Here is a 15,731-nt window from a genome sequence, read left to right as displayed (position 1 = left end):
TATTGAATCAAGCCAGTAGGTAACCTAAAACAGTAAAACTGGCCATAGGTAACTTTCAGTTTAAAATTTATTTTAAAATATAAATTTATTTAAACTTAACAAAAATATACAATTCAGAGTTGCACCCAATATGGTATTAAAAGAAGGGGCAGCATTTAAGATTTTAAAATATAATTTGCATAATCCATGATTATTAATGGTGCAATCAATAAGGGTGCAAAAACTGACCTTAGTATGTCTGCTTGAAGGTTAAATAAAAATTTATATGAAATTTTTTTTTCAAATTAAATTGCTAGATTTAGTTATGGATTATGAGCTGAATAGCTAGAGCTCTGCAAGCTCTTCTTATCAGTAGGGGCAAGCCTTTGCTGATCCTGTCTCAATTCTATCACTGCTTTGCAATAGATTATATATCTTTTTCTCATAGAGTTCACAATCAGAAGAGTTAAATAGCAAAGCAAGAAGTTAATGATCAGCTTATAGTTACCTAGGCAGTTTCTGGAATGTGCTGTTGGTTGGACAATTAAGTGCACAAAGTATCTGATCTATGAGAGACTTTTGTAAACGTGAAATAACTGGAGAAGAGCAATTCAACTTCATACTCATCTCATCATCATTCACAAGATCTGTTTCACTAAGATGGTGTGACTTGTATACACAAGTTTTATGTAAAATAATGCATCCGATATAATGGCACAATGCGAGTCAGGATGCTTGTGTGAAACTTTATATTAAAAAAATAAATAAAAAAAGATGTAATATAAATTAATCTTCAGCACAACAACAAAATCAAACGTGAAAATACTGCAATTCACAAAACTGAAAAGAAAAACAATAAAAATAAATATGCTAGCCATTTATAAATATGTATGGCTAACTGCTTCAACAATTCATTACAAAAACTCATATAAAACTGAAGGAATTTTGCCAACTTTATATTTTCTGAACCAAAACTTACTCACCAGTTGTATGTTAAGTAGTGTTTCACCTGTATACCACCTTTGACAGGATGAGGTTTATCAGTACTGCAGTTTGAAAAAATTCCTAACATTAAAGATGCAGTGTGACCTAAAAAAAACAGGTGGGGGGAATACAAAGACTTTCAGAACATCAAATATCAAAAGAAAACACTTTTCATGGAAAAAATACATAAAAATAGAAGATTAAACAGTATGTAAATAAATGTTTTAAAACAACTACAGTGACAAAACCCTACAGTCACAAGTTCTTTAACTTGCATGATACAACATACCTGGAAAATTTAACAACCAGAATGTTGCTTTATCAATATTACTAATATTTGGTAAAAAACCATAAGATTAAAACATATTTTGGTCAAAAGCATATCCAACACATAAAATCATTATATACCAATTTTTCACTGTTATGATATCTGGATGCCACAGTGAACTGCAAATGTGTTCATTGTGGCATTCAGATATCATAACAGTGAAACACCAAACAATCTTAAGCGTTTAGAAAGTTTAATGACTAGAATGCTTGAGTGTAACTTAAAAAAATCAACTTATTAACTGGAACACCCTTTCAGCACTCTGGCCTAATCCAAGCACTAGCACTACTCCCAAAGAGGTATGGCTAATAAATACTTTACTGTGATATATACAAATCAGTGTTTTAATTGGACAAAATTTCTTCAGATAACTAAAATTTTTAATGAATTTTCAAGAATTTCACTTCTTTGTGAAATTCTTTAAAAATGAAGTATTTGTCACAGCCCAACCTCAGAGTGATAAGCCCACAAAAATACAACTTAGAATTATTCCACAGTGAGTCATCTGGCAATGAATATTCATTGCTAAATATGGTAGAAACTAAATATATATATAAGCAGAAGTCCAGAAAACAGTAACAGTTTTATATAAAATACTAATTATATTTAGGATAAATGGTGACAATAAAAAAAACATTCTTCTTTGGATTCACAGCGTATCAATGACTTTTTTAGCTTCTTTAATTTCAGAGTTTGTCAAATATGCAGAAATGCAGACATATGCATTTGGATCTTTGAAAGGCTTTTGATACTGTTGCACATGGAAGACTGCTGAACAAATTGGAGCAGTGTGGCACTGGAGGCAAATTGCTGCTATGGATAAAGGGATGGTTTAGTGGGAGAAGACAGAGTGGTAATCAATGGTCACTGCTCATTGTGGACTAATGTTATTAGTGGAGTCCCTCAGGGTTCAGTGTTGGGTCCATTGTTGTTTTCTGTATTCATTAATGATATTGATGATGGTATATCAAGCTTAATGTCCAAGTTTGCAGACAATACGAAGGTTGGCAGGGTTGATAAGGACACTAATGACAGTATGCTGCTGCAAAAGGATCTAGAAAAGTTGAGCAGATGGGCTAAGAGGTGGCAACTGAAGTGTAACATTGACAAATTTAAAGTACTGCATATGGGAGCAGTAACCCCAGAGTAAAGTATCAGCTGTGTGGTACTAGACAGAGTGGTAGAGAATGAAAAGGATCTGGGGGTAATTGTGCAATCAGATATGAATTTTTCTGAGCAGTGCAGAGTCTGCAAGAGTAGCTCATGGTGTCTTGTCAATGATATACAGGAATTTTTCTAGCAGGGATAAGGAGGTGATTATCCCCTTGTATAAGGCAATGGTCAGGCCACACCTTGAGTACTGTTTACAGGTCTGTAGGCCTCATTTTAAGAAGGATGTAGAGCTGTTGGAACGAGTACAAAGAAAGGCAACAAGACTAGTTTTTTTTTTTTTTTTTGATTTGGTAGTTGTTGGCGCATCGGCTTCTGTGGCCATATTGCACCTCCCAAGGTTTTTGCAGTACTTTGATCCAAGCCCGAGGCGGGAATCGAACCCGCGACCTTTGGGTTGCCGGGCAGGTACTTTACCCACTCGGCTAGCCCGGTCGGCTAACAAGACTAGTGAACAGAACAAAGGATTGCTCTTAAGAAGAAAGGCTTAAGTTTTGCAAATTACAGTGTCTGGAGAGTAGGCACCGGCGAGGTGATCTGATTGAGCTGTATAAAGACTTGAATGGTTTGAGCATGCTCAATGCTGATGGGATTCTTTCTCTTGCTCAGAATAATCACCTGAGAGGGCATAAATTCAAATTGAGGAAAGACAGATGTAGGATAGATGTGTGGAAGTTTGCCTTTGGCCAGCGGGTAGTTGGTTGGTGGAACAGACTTCCATCCTTTGTTGTGGAAGTTGATAGCCTAAATAAATTTAAGGCTGGGCTGGACAGGTATTTGAAACGAACGGAGGGGTGAAATGGGAGCTTTTTTTGTTTTTTTTTTTGGCTGATGCTGCATAAACTTGCTTTCTTGCATCATATGCCTCTACTAATGCTAAAGGTATATTAATAAATTACTTCTTTCTTGTACACCCAATATCCTATCTAATGTACTAAGAATAATATTGATTCACATTTAAGGTTAACATAACAAAAAAAGTAAAAAAAACAAATCAAGATTAAGAAAAAACAAGAAATTAAATAAAAGAAAAAAAAAAAGGAAATGGATGTATTAAAATACTCTTTAAGGTGTATTTATGGGTATTTTAATAGAGGACTTGTGTGTAGGTGGAATGCACAAAGAAAATAATCACAGATGCATGCATTAATGTTATTGGTTTGGATTTGCACAAAATAATCATAGATATTATGCTCGTTAAATGGTAAAATAATACAGAATACCAAGAAATTAAATACAAGAAATACAGAATACTAAGAAATCGAACAGAATACCAAGAAGAATGCTTGAGATGAAAATGGATAAGAAGAGGCTGAGAGGAAGACCCAGGAAAAGATGGATAGATCAGATTAGGGAATATGTGGAAAAGAAGGAAATTGAATGGGAGAGAATGACAGAAGATAAGATTTTGGGAAGACAGTAAAAGATGGAAGGCTTTGATTCACTTAACCCAATCCTAGGTTGAAACAGCGAGGAAGATACGGATACAAATCAAATCATAAGGTTTCATTTTACATGAGAGAACACTGAACCAAATGAACTGAACTTAATCTATCAATTTTTATTTTCTGGAATAATCAATGACTAATGAATACTATATATTAAAATGGGGAACAGGGATCGAGAAGTATCTATGAATCACTACTCCTATTAGAGCACTAAGTTCATAAGCTTGTTAATGAAACTTCTTTAATTTCATGGTTCTCTATATCCAGGTAGTGTATCATGTATTTCCAAGAAGAGAGGATGTGAGCCAGGTTTCTATGTATCCTCTATCTTGAAATGGGCATTTAGTTGTCAAACTGGATTCTAAAAATTGAATTTATAACATTTTAAATATATGAAAATTTGATTACCTTCTTTTCTTCTTTAAATATACAGCCCATTGTTAGCTGCCGCACTGTCATATTGACTACAACAAAAAAAATTACAATTAAGTTGTTAGTTAGTTAGTTATTTGGTTTTTTAGGAGCATTAGCAACTAAGGCCACATTGCTCCGGGGATATGCGATGGTCATTCCCTGACCTTTCCGCATCCTCCATATTTGGTGGTCACGGGATCGAACCCCGGTCTAATCAAGAAGAGTGTGCTACGCACTGCTGCTCCTGTCCACCTGGCTATGGAGGGGGCAACGAAGTTGTATAAGATAAGAAGACGCTGAAAGGAAAACCCTGGAAAAGATGGAGGGATCAGATTAGGGAAAATGTGGAAACAAAGGGAATTGAATGGGAATAACCTCTTCTGGCTGTGGCTGTCCACAGTATAAATAGACATTTATTTATTTATTTCTCAAAATGAAAAGAATGGGATGAGAAAGAGACAGAGAGAACTGTATAATGTTAATTTTTTTTTTCTTTTGGTTTATTAATTTCAGGTTAACTGCAAAATTTGGGTACTGTTACGTAACACATCTTTATAGTTTTAAATATTCTTCCTCTCCACACCTGTTCAACATGTTCTTATAATTGCCTGACTGGTATGAATTTGCTAACATAAAATCAAAACACACACATACAAACTGAGCTCCACTGAATGGATAAGATTAGGGGAAAATATTATTTATTTCTTGGAGCACTGTAACTTTTTTTTTTTTTTCATATTAATTTTTAACATGTGCTATACTGTGTCTTACCATACATAACATTCAACATGTTATAGCAGACAAAGGTTCAGTAAAAAATGTAGAATTTTACTGAGACTATTAAAATTTTAGCATTTTAAAATTCTACATTTTTCAGGAAAAATGTAGAATTTTAAAATGCTGCTTGCACATCGTTCCAGTTCTCTTCAAAAAAACCTACTTATTATATTTATATTTGAGGTATAATAATTCAGTTATACTTTTACCTTCTTCAGGACCCACGTATAAATTTTTTATATCAGCAGCTAGAAGACGACGTATCGCATGCAAACATTCTTGATGTAAGAACTTATCGATGGAAACAGAGAGTTCTTTCTGCATTTTCTTTACTTCTGAACTCACTTCTTGATCTTGGTTTTCTTGTTGGCAGCATTCTAAGAATAAAGCATTTCATTTCCTTTAGTAAAAATGTGATTAATTGATGATGGAAGGAAACAAAGGGTATATAGCATCTGATGCCAAAAATAAATAAAATTAAATATATAAATAAATAATATATATAAATAAATTTAATATAAATAAAAATGAGACAAAAGAAAATGTCTCCAAGTTTTATCTTTTTATCTACTTTTTTTCCAAAGACTTATCTAATATCTCTTTAAATCTACATAAACTCTCTATCTCCACAAGGTCACATAGCAACTTGTTCCAATAATTAATCACTTTTTTGACTAAGGGCAATTTCCTTACATGCTATCTACAAATATCTTTGCTTAATTTGGAATCTATGTTCCCTTGCTTGTCATCCTAAAGAGAAAAAAATGTGCTTTCATCACTAAGTTTAAGTCTGCTCAACCATTTCATAGTCTACATATCATAATCAAATCCCCAGGATGATGCCTAGGTTCTGTACTTGGAACTTAAAAGAACTAGAGTCTTTTCCTATGTGAGTATCTTTCCGCATTCTAACTAGTCTTATTGCCATCCCTTGTACCTTTCAATTAAGTTTATATATTTTACTAAAAATTAAATTGGCAGTATCCCACATTGTTATTGATACAGTATTCAAGATGTGGTCTAATCATTAATGTACACACTAAAATAATTATCTATATCTGTACTAGCAAAATTCCAGTATATCATTGACAGTACCCAATGATGATGTTGTTACTGCTGGTGGCTTCATGGTATGTCATCTTAGGCCATATTGAACAAAGTACCGAATTTGCTGTCCTTCCAACTTTAATCTACCATTGAGAGAACTTCATACTAGAGTTTATTACAACCCCTCAAGGCCTTCTCATCTTTTGTCACATGCCAGTAGATAATTCAACTTCGGACTGCTGTAACACAATCAAAGAATAACGAATTTACTAGCATTAAAGCTCAATTGCCATTTTTTATACCACTTGTATAATTGACTATGTCCGGTTGCAGTAAATATTTCTTTGTTCTCATTACTAACAACCTTGAGGAATCCCCACTCATAATGGTCCATTTAAAAATCTGTCCATTTATAACTACACTCAATCTTCTGGTAACCATACCTTTACCCTATCCGAATGCCACAATCCTCTAACTTGTGCATAAACATGTTCAACGTGGAACTCCATCAAAAGCTTTCTAAAATGTAAGTAAATTATATCAAAATGTGACTACCTTACAGTAGCTTACCATAATGGGCTGACAAGACCTTCCGTTAAAAAAATTGTTGTTTCTCTTATAATATCATTCTTTTTACATTTTTCCTTCCTCCAGTTTAGCATGGAGGAAGAAAAAATGGGAAAAAAGGAAAAATAAAGATTACACTTATAAAGCAAATTAATAACTGATAAATTATTCATACTTTATTTATGTCATGTGGCTCTAAATACCTCTTTGAATAAAAAAATAACTTAAAAATATACACTTATTATTAATTAGATAGTATGAATCAGAGCTGAAATGCTCAATATGTTCTATGTTGATATTAATATTTGTAAAATAATAAGAGGAATTTACCTCAATATAGTATGTAGAGCACTTCCTATGATACTCTCCAGAAACCTGATAGTTAATATTTGTATTTCTGAGCTCATAATTTAACTAGCAATATTAACTAGCAGGTTCTTAAACAGGGGTTATCCCCTTGCCAAAATAAACTGAATTAGGGTACAGGCTAAGGATAGTATACAAAATACTACACCAACCAACAATAGTAATATCAAAAAATACTTTATTTCTGTCCCATATGTTGAACAATGGTACAAACAGCTTAATATATTCTTTAAAGATACCAAATTTAAAATTGTGGCCAGGCCAATACAGAAATTACACACTATACTGAACAATCGCTTGGTTCTTTCTGCGTTCGCAACACAAATTAATGACCTGGTATACAACATTTCTTGCGGTGATTGCAACTCGTCTTACCAAGGTTCAAAGTGTTTTTCTCTGAATATTCATGTAAATCAACATGAAGCCTCAGTTCGTGCTTCTCGTTCAGCAGCATCAGAATTAGCCTTTCATGCCATTAACGAAAAACATACTTTTTTATTTAACGAGGCCAAAATAATTAATGTCCAACGTAATTATACATGACTATTAATTGCAGAAACCGTAGAAATTAAATTACACGAGAATTCTGTTAATGTGTTTGTCAGCCATATTTGATCTCCGATGCGTGGACCTTTACGCACATGCGCATAGACAAATAATCACTATTTAAGTTTCGTGTCCAACACTATTCGGTAATTTTCATTCCTGTGATCACAACATACGGTCGAAAAGCGTTGTCAGCTTCAGGAAGGAAAATCGTTTTGAATATTTTCATTAGATTCTTTTTAATATTTTTAATTGCATTAAATTGATTTTTAATTGTGTTAAATTGATTTTAATTGTATTAAATTGGTTTTTAATTATTTGTTACTCTAATGTAAGTTTGTCGATTTTTTCGTTTTAATTTCTGGAGAGTATCTATATTGAAGTAAACTCCTCTTATTATTTTATAAACACTTATTATTAATAAAAAAAGTGGTACTCCAAATTTAAAATAAATTCAAAAGAGGTAGATCCCAAAAATAAAATTCATATCATTCACCTCTTACCTTGAAAAGTCTTCTCAAGAAGTTCCTGCCATGTATCCCTTATGTGAACTGCTTGGATAAAAATCTGTTGGGCTTTTTCAGCATCAGGAAATTGAAGTTCCAACCACCCATCACAAACTATCCTAACAGTAATTAACATCTAAGTTAGCATTCATTTGGCTAATAAATAAAAAAAACCTATCGTTATGTATTATGCAATAATATAAATAACGAAGTCAAAACATTTTAAATAAGATTTATTCCCATTTTGCCATGGAATTTATAAAAAATAAAAACTGGAGTTGGAATATTATATATATATATATCTGCATAGTTTTCCCACTCCAATTTTTGGGAGAAAAATATTTTCCTCATAATATAATTTTATAGTAACAGTAATAGCAATAGCCCTATAGTGCAAGGAAGCCACGGGCTTTTGCTGCACTGGCTGGGTGGTGGGAAGCATAAATAAGAAAATACAAATTATTTGCTTCCCTCCTCACATAGGTAACCATCCAATTGACCTTTGAATTTATTCAAACCATCAGCCTCAACTACCTGTGAAGGCAACCTGTTCCAGCAATCAACAACTCTCTGGCTAAAAGAAACCTTCCTACAATCTTGTCTAAACCTCTTCCCTTGTAATTTGAATTTATACCCCCAAGTTCTGGAATTCTCTATAACAGTGAAAATTCCACTCTGGTTCATTTTACAAACCTCAGAGTCACCTCATAAATCATAAATCAGGACTCCTCTGAGGTGCCTGGCTGTCAAGTTCTGTAGCCCACATATATGGAGTCTTTCCTCATATGGTTGCCCTTTTGCCAATCTCGCCATGCGAGTTGCCCATCTTTGGACGCTTTCAAGAAGATCAATGTCCTTTTTAAGATGAGGTCTCCACACTTGGATACAACATTCCAAATGTGGTCTTACAATTGCCTTATACAGTGGAACAATGACCTCCATATCTCTACAAGATAGCATTCAATAAATCATCGATAGGACACCATGGGCTACTCTGGCTGCCTGTTTATACTGAGTTTATACTGCTCAGAAAACTTCATATTTGCTTGTATTGTAGCTCCCAGATCCCTTTCTTCCTCTCCTGTTTTTAATTCAACCCTATCAGGTATATAATTTATTTTGGGGCTGCTATTCCCCAAGTGTAAGACCCTGCATTTTGCTGCATTGAAACATACCTGCCACTTTTCTGAGCTTTCTTGCAGCTTCTTCAAGTCATCCCAAAAGAGAGCAGCTTGGCACTGATTGTTACTACTCTACCAACTTTTACATTGTTTGCAAATTTTGGCATCAAGCCGCCTATCCCATCATCAATGATGTTGTTTATGAAAATCAGAAACAACAGTGGTCCAGAACTGATCCTCAGAGACCCCACTTCTGACTTTACACCAATCTGAAGAATATCCATCAATCACACCCCTCTGCCTTCTGCCCTGCAGCTGCCCAGCAATTCCAACATGTTCCAGCTTATACAATAACCTCTCACGATGGAGTGAGTCATATGCCAAGCTAAAATCCAAATAAACTAAGTCAAAATTGTTCCTTACATGAGTAACTGTCAAAATAGCTTATTAATTTAATTAAATTAAACATGGTTTTCTCTTATTAACAAACCTATACGTTATTCAGAATGCCAGATCTATCTAAATGTCTCTGGATTGCACTCTTAATCAATGCTTCTAAGATTTTCTTTACCACTGAAGTCAGATTAACCAGTCTGTAGTTACCAACTTTGCTCTTAGAACCACCCTTATGTATTGGTGATACATTAGCACTTCTCTAATCCAAAAGTACTCTCATAACTTCTTGGTTCAATACACTTCCTGATGGCCTCCCTCAAAATTACTGGGTATATCCATCAACTTCAGGAGCCTTACTTGCCTTTATGCTTGAGAGTTTCCCAACATTCTCATCTCAGTGCAGAAATTCTTCCAGAAAGTAACATTGCACACTCCTGCATACAAGAATTACAGTTGTTGTTGTTGTTGTTATTTGGTTTTTAGGAGCATTAGCAACTAAGGCCATATTGCTCCGGGAATATGCGGTGGTCATTCCCTGACCTTTCCGCATCCTCCGTATTTGGTGGTGACAGGCTCGAATCCCGGTCTAATCAAGAAGAGTGTGCTACGCACTGCTGCTCCTTCCCACCTGGCTACGGAGGCGGCAAGAATTACAGAGAATCTTCTGGGCATTATCGACTCTTCATCCTCTCCAAGTAATGGATAAATGAAATAATACTTAAATTAAGTATGGTTTCATTGCTATATTGAAAGTTTAGCTTCATTAGCAACATTAGTAAAATGTGAAGAGTTCCTTCCTCAACTATCGGAACAACATAACAAAATTGACTAGCTGAACTCTTAGTCAATAATTTGCCTTTTCGTATATAAATTTTGTGAAAATAAAACTAAAGCTAATAATTCTTTTACTACCAAACAGTGGAAAAAAAGTCCTGAATATATTATAATAATACATTTCATATATTTCAGGCAATTTTTAAATAACAATTGGTAAAATTTGTAAAACTTTTATTTATTCTAGCACACCTCTTAATGTATGTAAGCAGAATAGAATAGAATCTTTAATTGAATAGAAATTGAATTATGGTATGAATAACATTAACTATAAGAAACTGATATCACAAAATATTTAATTTTTCCTTATTTTAATATACAAATTAATACAATATTATACATTTTGATAACAACAAAAAAAATTATGCACAGAGGGGACTGACTGGTCACTATTTAGTGGATTATTTATTACAGTAAATTTTCAGATTAGCAGTAATTCAGAATTCACCACAATAAAAACTATTAAAATTCATATATCTTACCGAGTGAAATCTTGATTTGTGTCCAAACAATGAGCCAAAAGTAGCAGTGTATGAGCACTTGGGACTCTAAGGCAGTTAACCAAATATGGCTTTGTAGTCTCCAAAAGAGATCTAAATAGAAGGAAAATACAAAATAAAAAAAAAAATAAAAAAAACATGATAACATGTTATCTGGTTTAATAAATAACAATATTGAGAAAACAACTGCTACAAAAATATCCAGCCGGAAAGCTTAATGAACAGCATGATTTAATGCCCAAAATGGATGATATAACCATGAGTTTTTAACAATTTTTTATTCTTATCGGTAAAATTCACAGCCAGGTTAATTCTTTTTTAAAAGATAATGTCAATGAACCATGCATTTTGCAATATGTTGATCAATTCAGCAGGAATTATATATTTAATCTTAGTAGTTACATAACAAATTGTTAATTTATTTAAATTAAAAACTGCTTTACTTAAAAACAAAATAAAGTTTTTTTTTTTCTTTTGCCAGATTCAAGCATGTAATGTGACCCTAGATAGAAGTTACAGAAATATATTTACCAATTTTTTAAAAACTTTTTGAATTATTTTTATTTTTAAATAAAAGTCATGTTAAAAGTTTTAAACCAAAAACACAGTTCAAACAAATATTTTGTTTTTTTATTGACTTGTACAGGCTGGCCTCGATTAACGCAATTAATTCGTCCCACGAGCGCATCGCACGGAAAAGTGTTAATCAAATATAATAATCAATAGGAAAAATTATAATTGGTCCTTGACCTTCAGGAATGTCCATAGAGAATTTTAAAAATACTTTTTAAATAACTTTTTAACTGTATCCAATGTAAAAGATAATGAAAATAATTATAGAATTAAATGTTTATTGCATAAAACAATGGTTCCCAAACTGTGCGCCGCGGAATATTTTAAATTTTTGAGGGAAACACAGCGATACTCGACATCTGTTGGACACCGCACAAACTAATAGCTCGAGGTAGTTCATGGTTTCAACATTTCTTAGTTGTTTGGACCTAAACAGAACTGTTAGGTATTTATTTTGGCCTGGGTGCACCATGAAAAAATTACTGAGACACTAAGGGCGCCGTGAATCGAGAAAGTTTGGGAACCTCTGACATAAAATACACAATGAAGAAATGACTGTCGCTGAAATATTTGAACACTGCTGACTTTCTCTTTTCATCAATCAGTTTCCGATAGCCGACAACAATCTTCTCTGGGCCCTAGCGAAATAAATATTGCAGAGAACCTCAAACCTTTTGTTTGAGGTTCTCTGCGATACGAAAGATTTCATCTAGTTCTTTTACTGTTATCTCTTTCGCGGTAACATTTTCATCTGGCTCATTTAAAAATTAGAATTTTTAAATGCAAGCCTACATTGACTTTATTAGCGGGGGGCCAAACAAGTAACAAGGGCTTCTTCCAATGGCTGATGAAACACACCGAGGCGGGCAGCAGACAAACGTTTGTTAATTGACGCGCAGCAAGCTTAATGTGAGATTCAAATCTTTTTCAACACAAATTTAAAAAAAAAAAATCGCGTTAACTGGAAATTTGCATTGTGTAAAGTGGAATAATTTTTTCAAATAGCGGTAACTGAAAAACGTTTTAATCGAACTTGCGTTATGCGAGGCCTGGCTGTACTTATTTTATTTATTTATTTATTAATTTTCAGATTTTTGTAACATCTTTCTCAAATTGTCATTTTTTAACATAAAGATATAACAAAACATCATAACAAAAAGAAGTTGGCATTTTAGCATTAGCAGTGGCAAATGATGCAAGAAAGTGAGCTTATACAGCATTAGTCAAAAAAAAAAAAAACTTACACCTCCCATTTCACCTATTCATTTCTTCCAATAGTTTGTCTAATTCTTCCTTGAATTTATTTAAGCTATAAACTTCCACAACAACAGATGGAAGTTTATTCTCGCAATCAACCACCAACTGGCTAAAGTCAAACTTCCACACATCTATTCTGCAACTATCCTTCTTCAATTTGAATTTGTGCTCCCTCACATGTGAGCAGGGATGGACTGGCCATAAGGCTTACCGGGGAAACCATCGTGGGCCAGAGGCTGGTATGATTTTGGCCATAAACAATACGAATATAAACACTAGTATGAGGCCGCTACAAGTTTTCCCAAGTAAGAATTTTTGACCCAGTCTGCCTCTGCGTGTGTGTGGTCTAAGTAAGAGGAAGAATCCCATCAGCATTGAGCTTGCTCAATCCATTCAAGGCCTTAAACATCTCAATCAGATCACCTCACAGGTGCATAGTCTCCAGATGCTTCAGTTTGTAGAACTGAAGCCTTCCTTGGTAAGAGTACCCCTTTGCTCCCTCACCAATCTTGTTGCTCTTCTCTGTACTCATTCTAGCAGCTCCACATCCTTCCTAAAATGAGGCCTCCAGACCTTTCTTTATCAATTAATTCTTTTAGGGATTCTTTTTGTATTTCTATCCAACTGAGGGACCATTCTCTTTATGATATGCAGGCATGTAAATACAAATGAAAAAAATTTGAGTGAAAACAATTTCATTTTTACAAACTCACAAAATCAACAATCCACCGTAAGCTCTGATCATATACATTTTTTTTTTTTTTTTTTTTGTTAGCGCATTGGCTTCTGTGGCCATAATGCACCTCCCAAAGTTTTTTTTTTTTTTTGCATTTTACTCTAATCCAAGCCCAAGGTGGGATTCGAACCTGCGACCTTTGGGTTGCCAGGCAGGCACTTTACCCACCTAGCTAGCCCACTCGGCATATATACATACTAGCATAAAGAAACTGGGTTGCACACAGAGGGTACACAAGTGAATATTGTCACTGAAATAGTAATAACTAAATTTACATTTATATGAAATATGGCCACCACAGCCAGAGGAGTTTATATAACTTCACTGTAATTATTTTACTGAAGCTAATATACAAGCACAGAGGTTAATAATCATTCATGCATTTTTTGTGATGACATATTAATGTTATCTCACAATGTGTGGGTATTCATTGTCCATGCAAGTCACTCAGGATCAGCCTTTTTAAGCACCATATTTAATGGTGCTTTAAACATTTTTTGAAACCTTCTAAAGGCCATATTCAATACCCAAAAGTGTTTTGGACCTAGGATATAGCCATTTGGACAGTTAATTAATGAACATTAATTATAAATAATCAATAATAATAAATTTTGTGGTACTTATTGGGGTATAAGAAAACTAATATTAAAGCAGCTTGAATTTTAATTCACAAAATGGATCTATAAGGACAGGTTATCACTGGAGGTGATCATAATACTTACACATATGCAATTAACTGATGCTTATAGCTAAAAGGAGTACGTGATGTGACACTTCTGATCTGCTGAATATCCATTTCTCTAAGTTGCAATAAATCAGGTTCCAAGGCAAATACTCCATTTGGATGCAAAACAACAAAATGTTTTCCCTACAATAATGACATTGAGATAACAATTTTAAAAGTTTGTTCTAAAATAAGATATTTTATTAAAAATTAATATTATTAGTTGTTGTTGGTTTGTTGTTTAATGGCACAAAGGCTGCTAAGGCCATACTGTTCCTTAATATTATTAGATTTAATTTAATATTATTAATATTATTAAATTTAATTTAATACAAAATAGTTTAGGGCTAACATACTGGGTTACGTAGGGAGTTAACTAGCATACAAGTTAGTGAAATTGCACTAACTTGTATGTATCAGTCATTAATTATGACTTTTAAGTACTAGTAAGTATTAGTCATTCACATGCTCAATTTGAAAGAGTGCAACAAAGAGAAAATAAGGAATCAAGCAATGACTATTAGGCAATTTTAAATTTCAAAATTCTTCAATAAATTCTCTTCAACATTGTAGAATAAGTATTATAAAAGTAAATGGTAGTTTTATTATGTGGAACATTCATAAACTACATAACTACTTAAGTAGTTGGCTATGTACAGAAATGATGCAATTGCACTAGCTTGTATGCTATTTAATTTAATATTATTAATATTATTAAAATTATTACTTTATTTGCAAATACAAGTACAAAACAAACAACAAACAAACCTTCAAACTTGTCTGGAAAGTATTAGTCATTCATATGCTCATTTGAAATTTAAAAGAGTGCAACAAAAAGAAAATAAGGAATCAAGCAATTTGAACATTAGGCAATTTTAAATTATAAAATTCTCCAATAAATTCTCTTGAACATTCCAGAATAAGTATTATAAAAGTAAATGGTAATTTTATTATGTGGAACATTGATAATTATATCCTCTAGTTGTATTATGCTATAATATCCATTGCCATTTCCAGGAAGGTACGCTCAAACTAAAAAATAAATTACACGCAAAGATTTATGTCCGATTTATTTTTTTTAAACAGTTTCTTTTAGAAACCTAGAGGAAGAAACATAGTGAAAAAGTAAGCCATGGACACTCACACACTATGGTTTTGAAGTCACTAAATACATATGGTTTATGTGCAGGCAGGTGCTAGATTTTTCTAGAATCAACTATGTTCAAGATCAAAAATACAACTTATGTCAACTGTCAGAAGCATCTTAATCCCTTGTTGCAAACTTGGAAGTAAAAATATATGGGACATGAACAGTTTCAAATTAGTCATGATATAAATATAAATACCATTTGTATAATGTACATTAATGCATTTTTAAAGAAAATTATATTTGGAAAATGTAATTTTCTTTAAAAAAAGTGATTTCTGTGCTACAAATTTAAAAATTTAAAATATAAA

At 33.2% G+C, this 15,731-nt stretch overlaps 1 protein-coding gene across 1 annotated transcript in view; it reads right to left on the bottom strand.

The window, feature by feature from the left end:
- LOC150087527 (putative ATP-dependent RNA helicase DHX34) overlaps window positions 1-15,731 on the bottom strand; it is a 57,856-nt gene that overhangs the window by 8,324 nt on the left and 33,801 nt on the right. Inside the window, exons 12-16 of the mRNA XM_090371248.1 lie at window positions 14,272-14,417; window positions 10,966-11,076; window positions 8,130-8,251; window positions 5,310-5,477; window positions 963-1,068 (exon numbers count right to left, since the gene is read on the bottom strand). Coding sequence (XP_090227374.1) covers window positions 963-1,068; window positions 5,310-5,477; window positions 8,130-8,251; window positions 10,966-11,076; window positions 14,272-14,417 — 653 coding nt within the window. The remainder of the gene's footprint in view (window positions 1-962; window positions 1,069-5,309; window positions 5,478-8,129; window positions 8,252-10,965; window positions 11,077-14,271; window positions 14,418-15,731) is intronic.

This window comes from Mastigoproctus giganteus, chromosome 4 (genome assembly GCF_048544385.1).
Source record: "Mastigoproctus giganteus isolate SK-2022 chromosome 4, ASM4854438v1, whole genome shotgun sequence".
NCBI classification, from domain to species: Eukaryota; Metazoa; Arthropoda; class Arachnida; order Uropygi; family Thelyphonidae; genus Mastigoproctus; species Mastigoproctus giganteus.
This window is presented reverse-complemented; position numbering and strand designations above follow the sequence as displayed.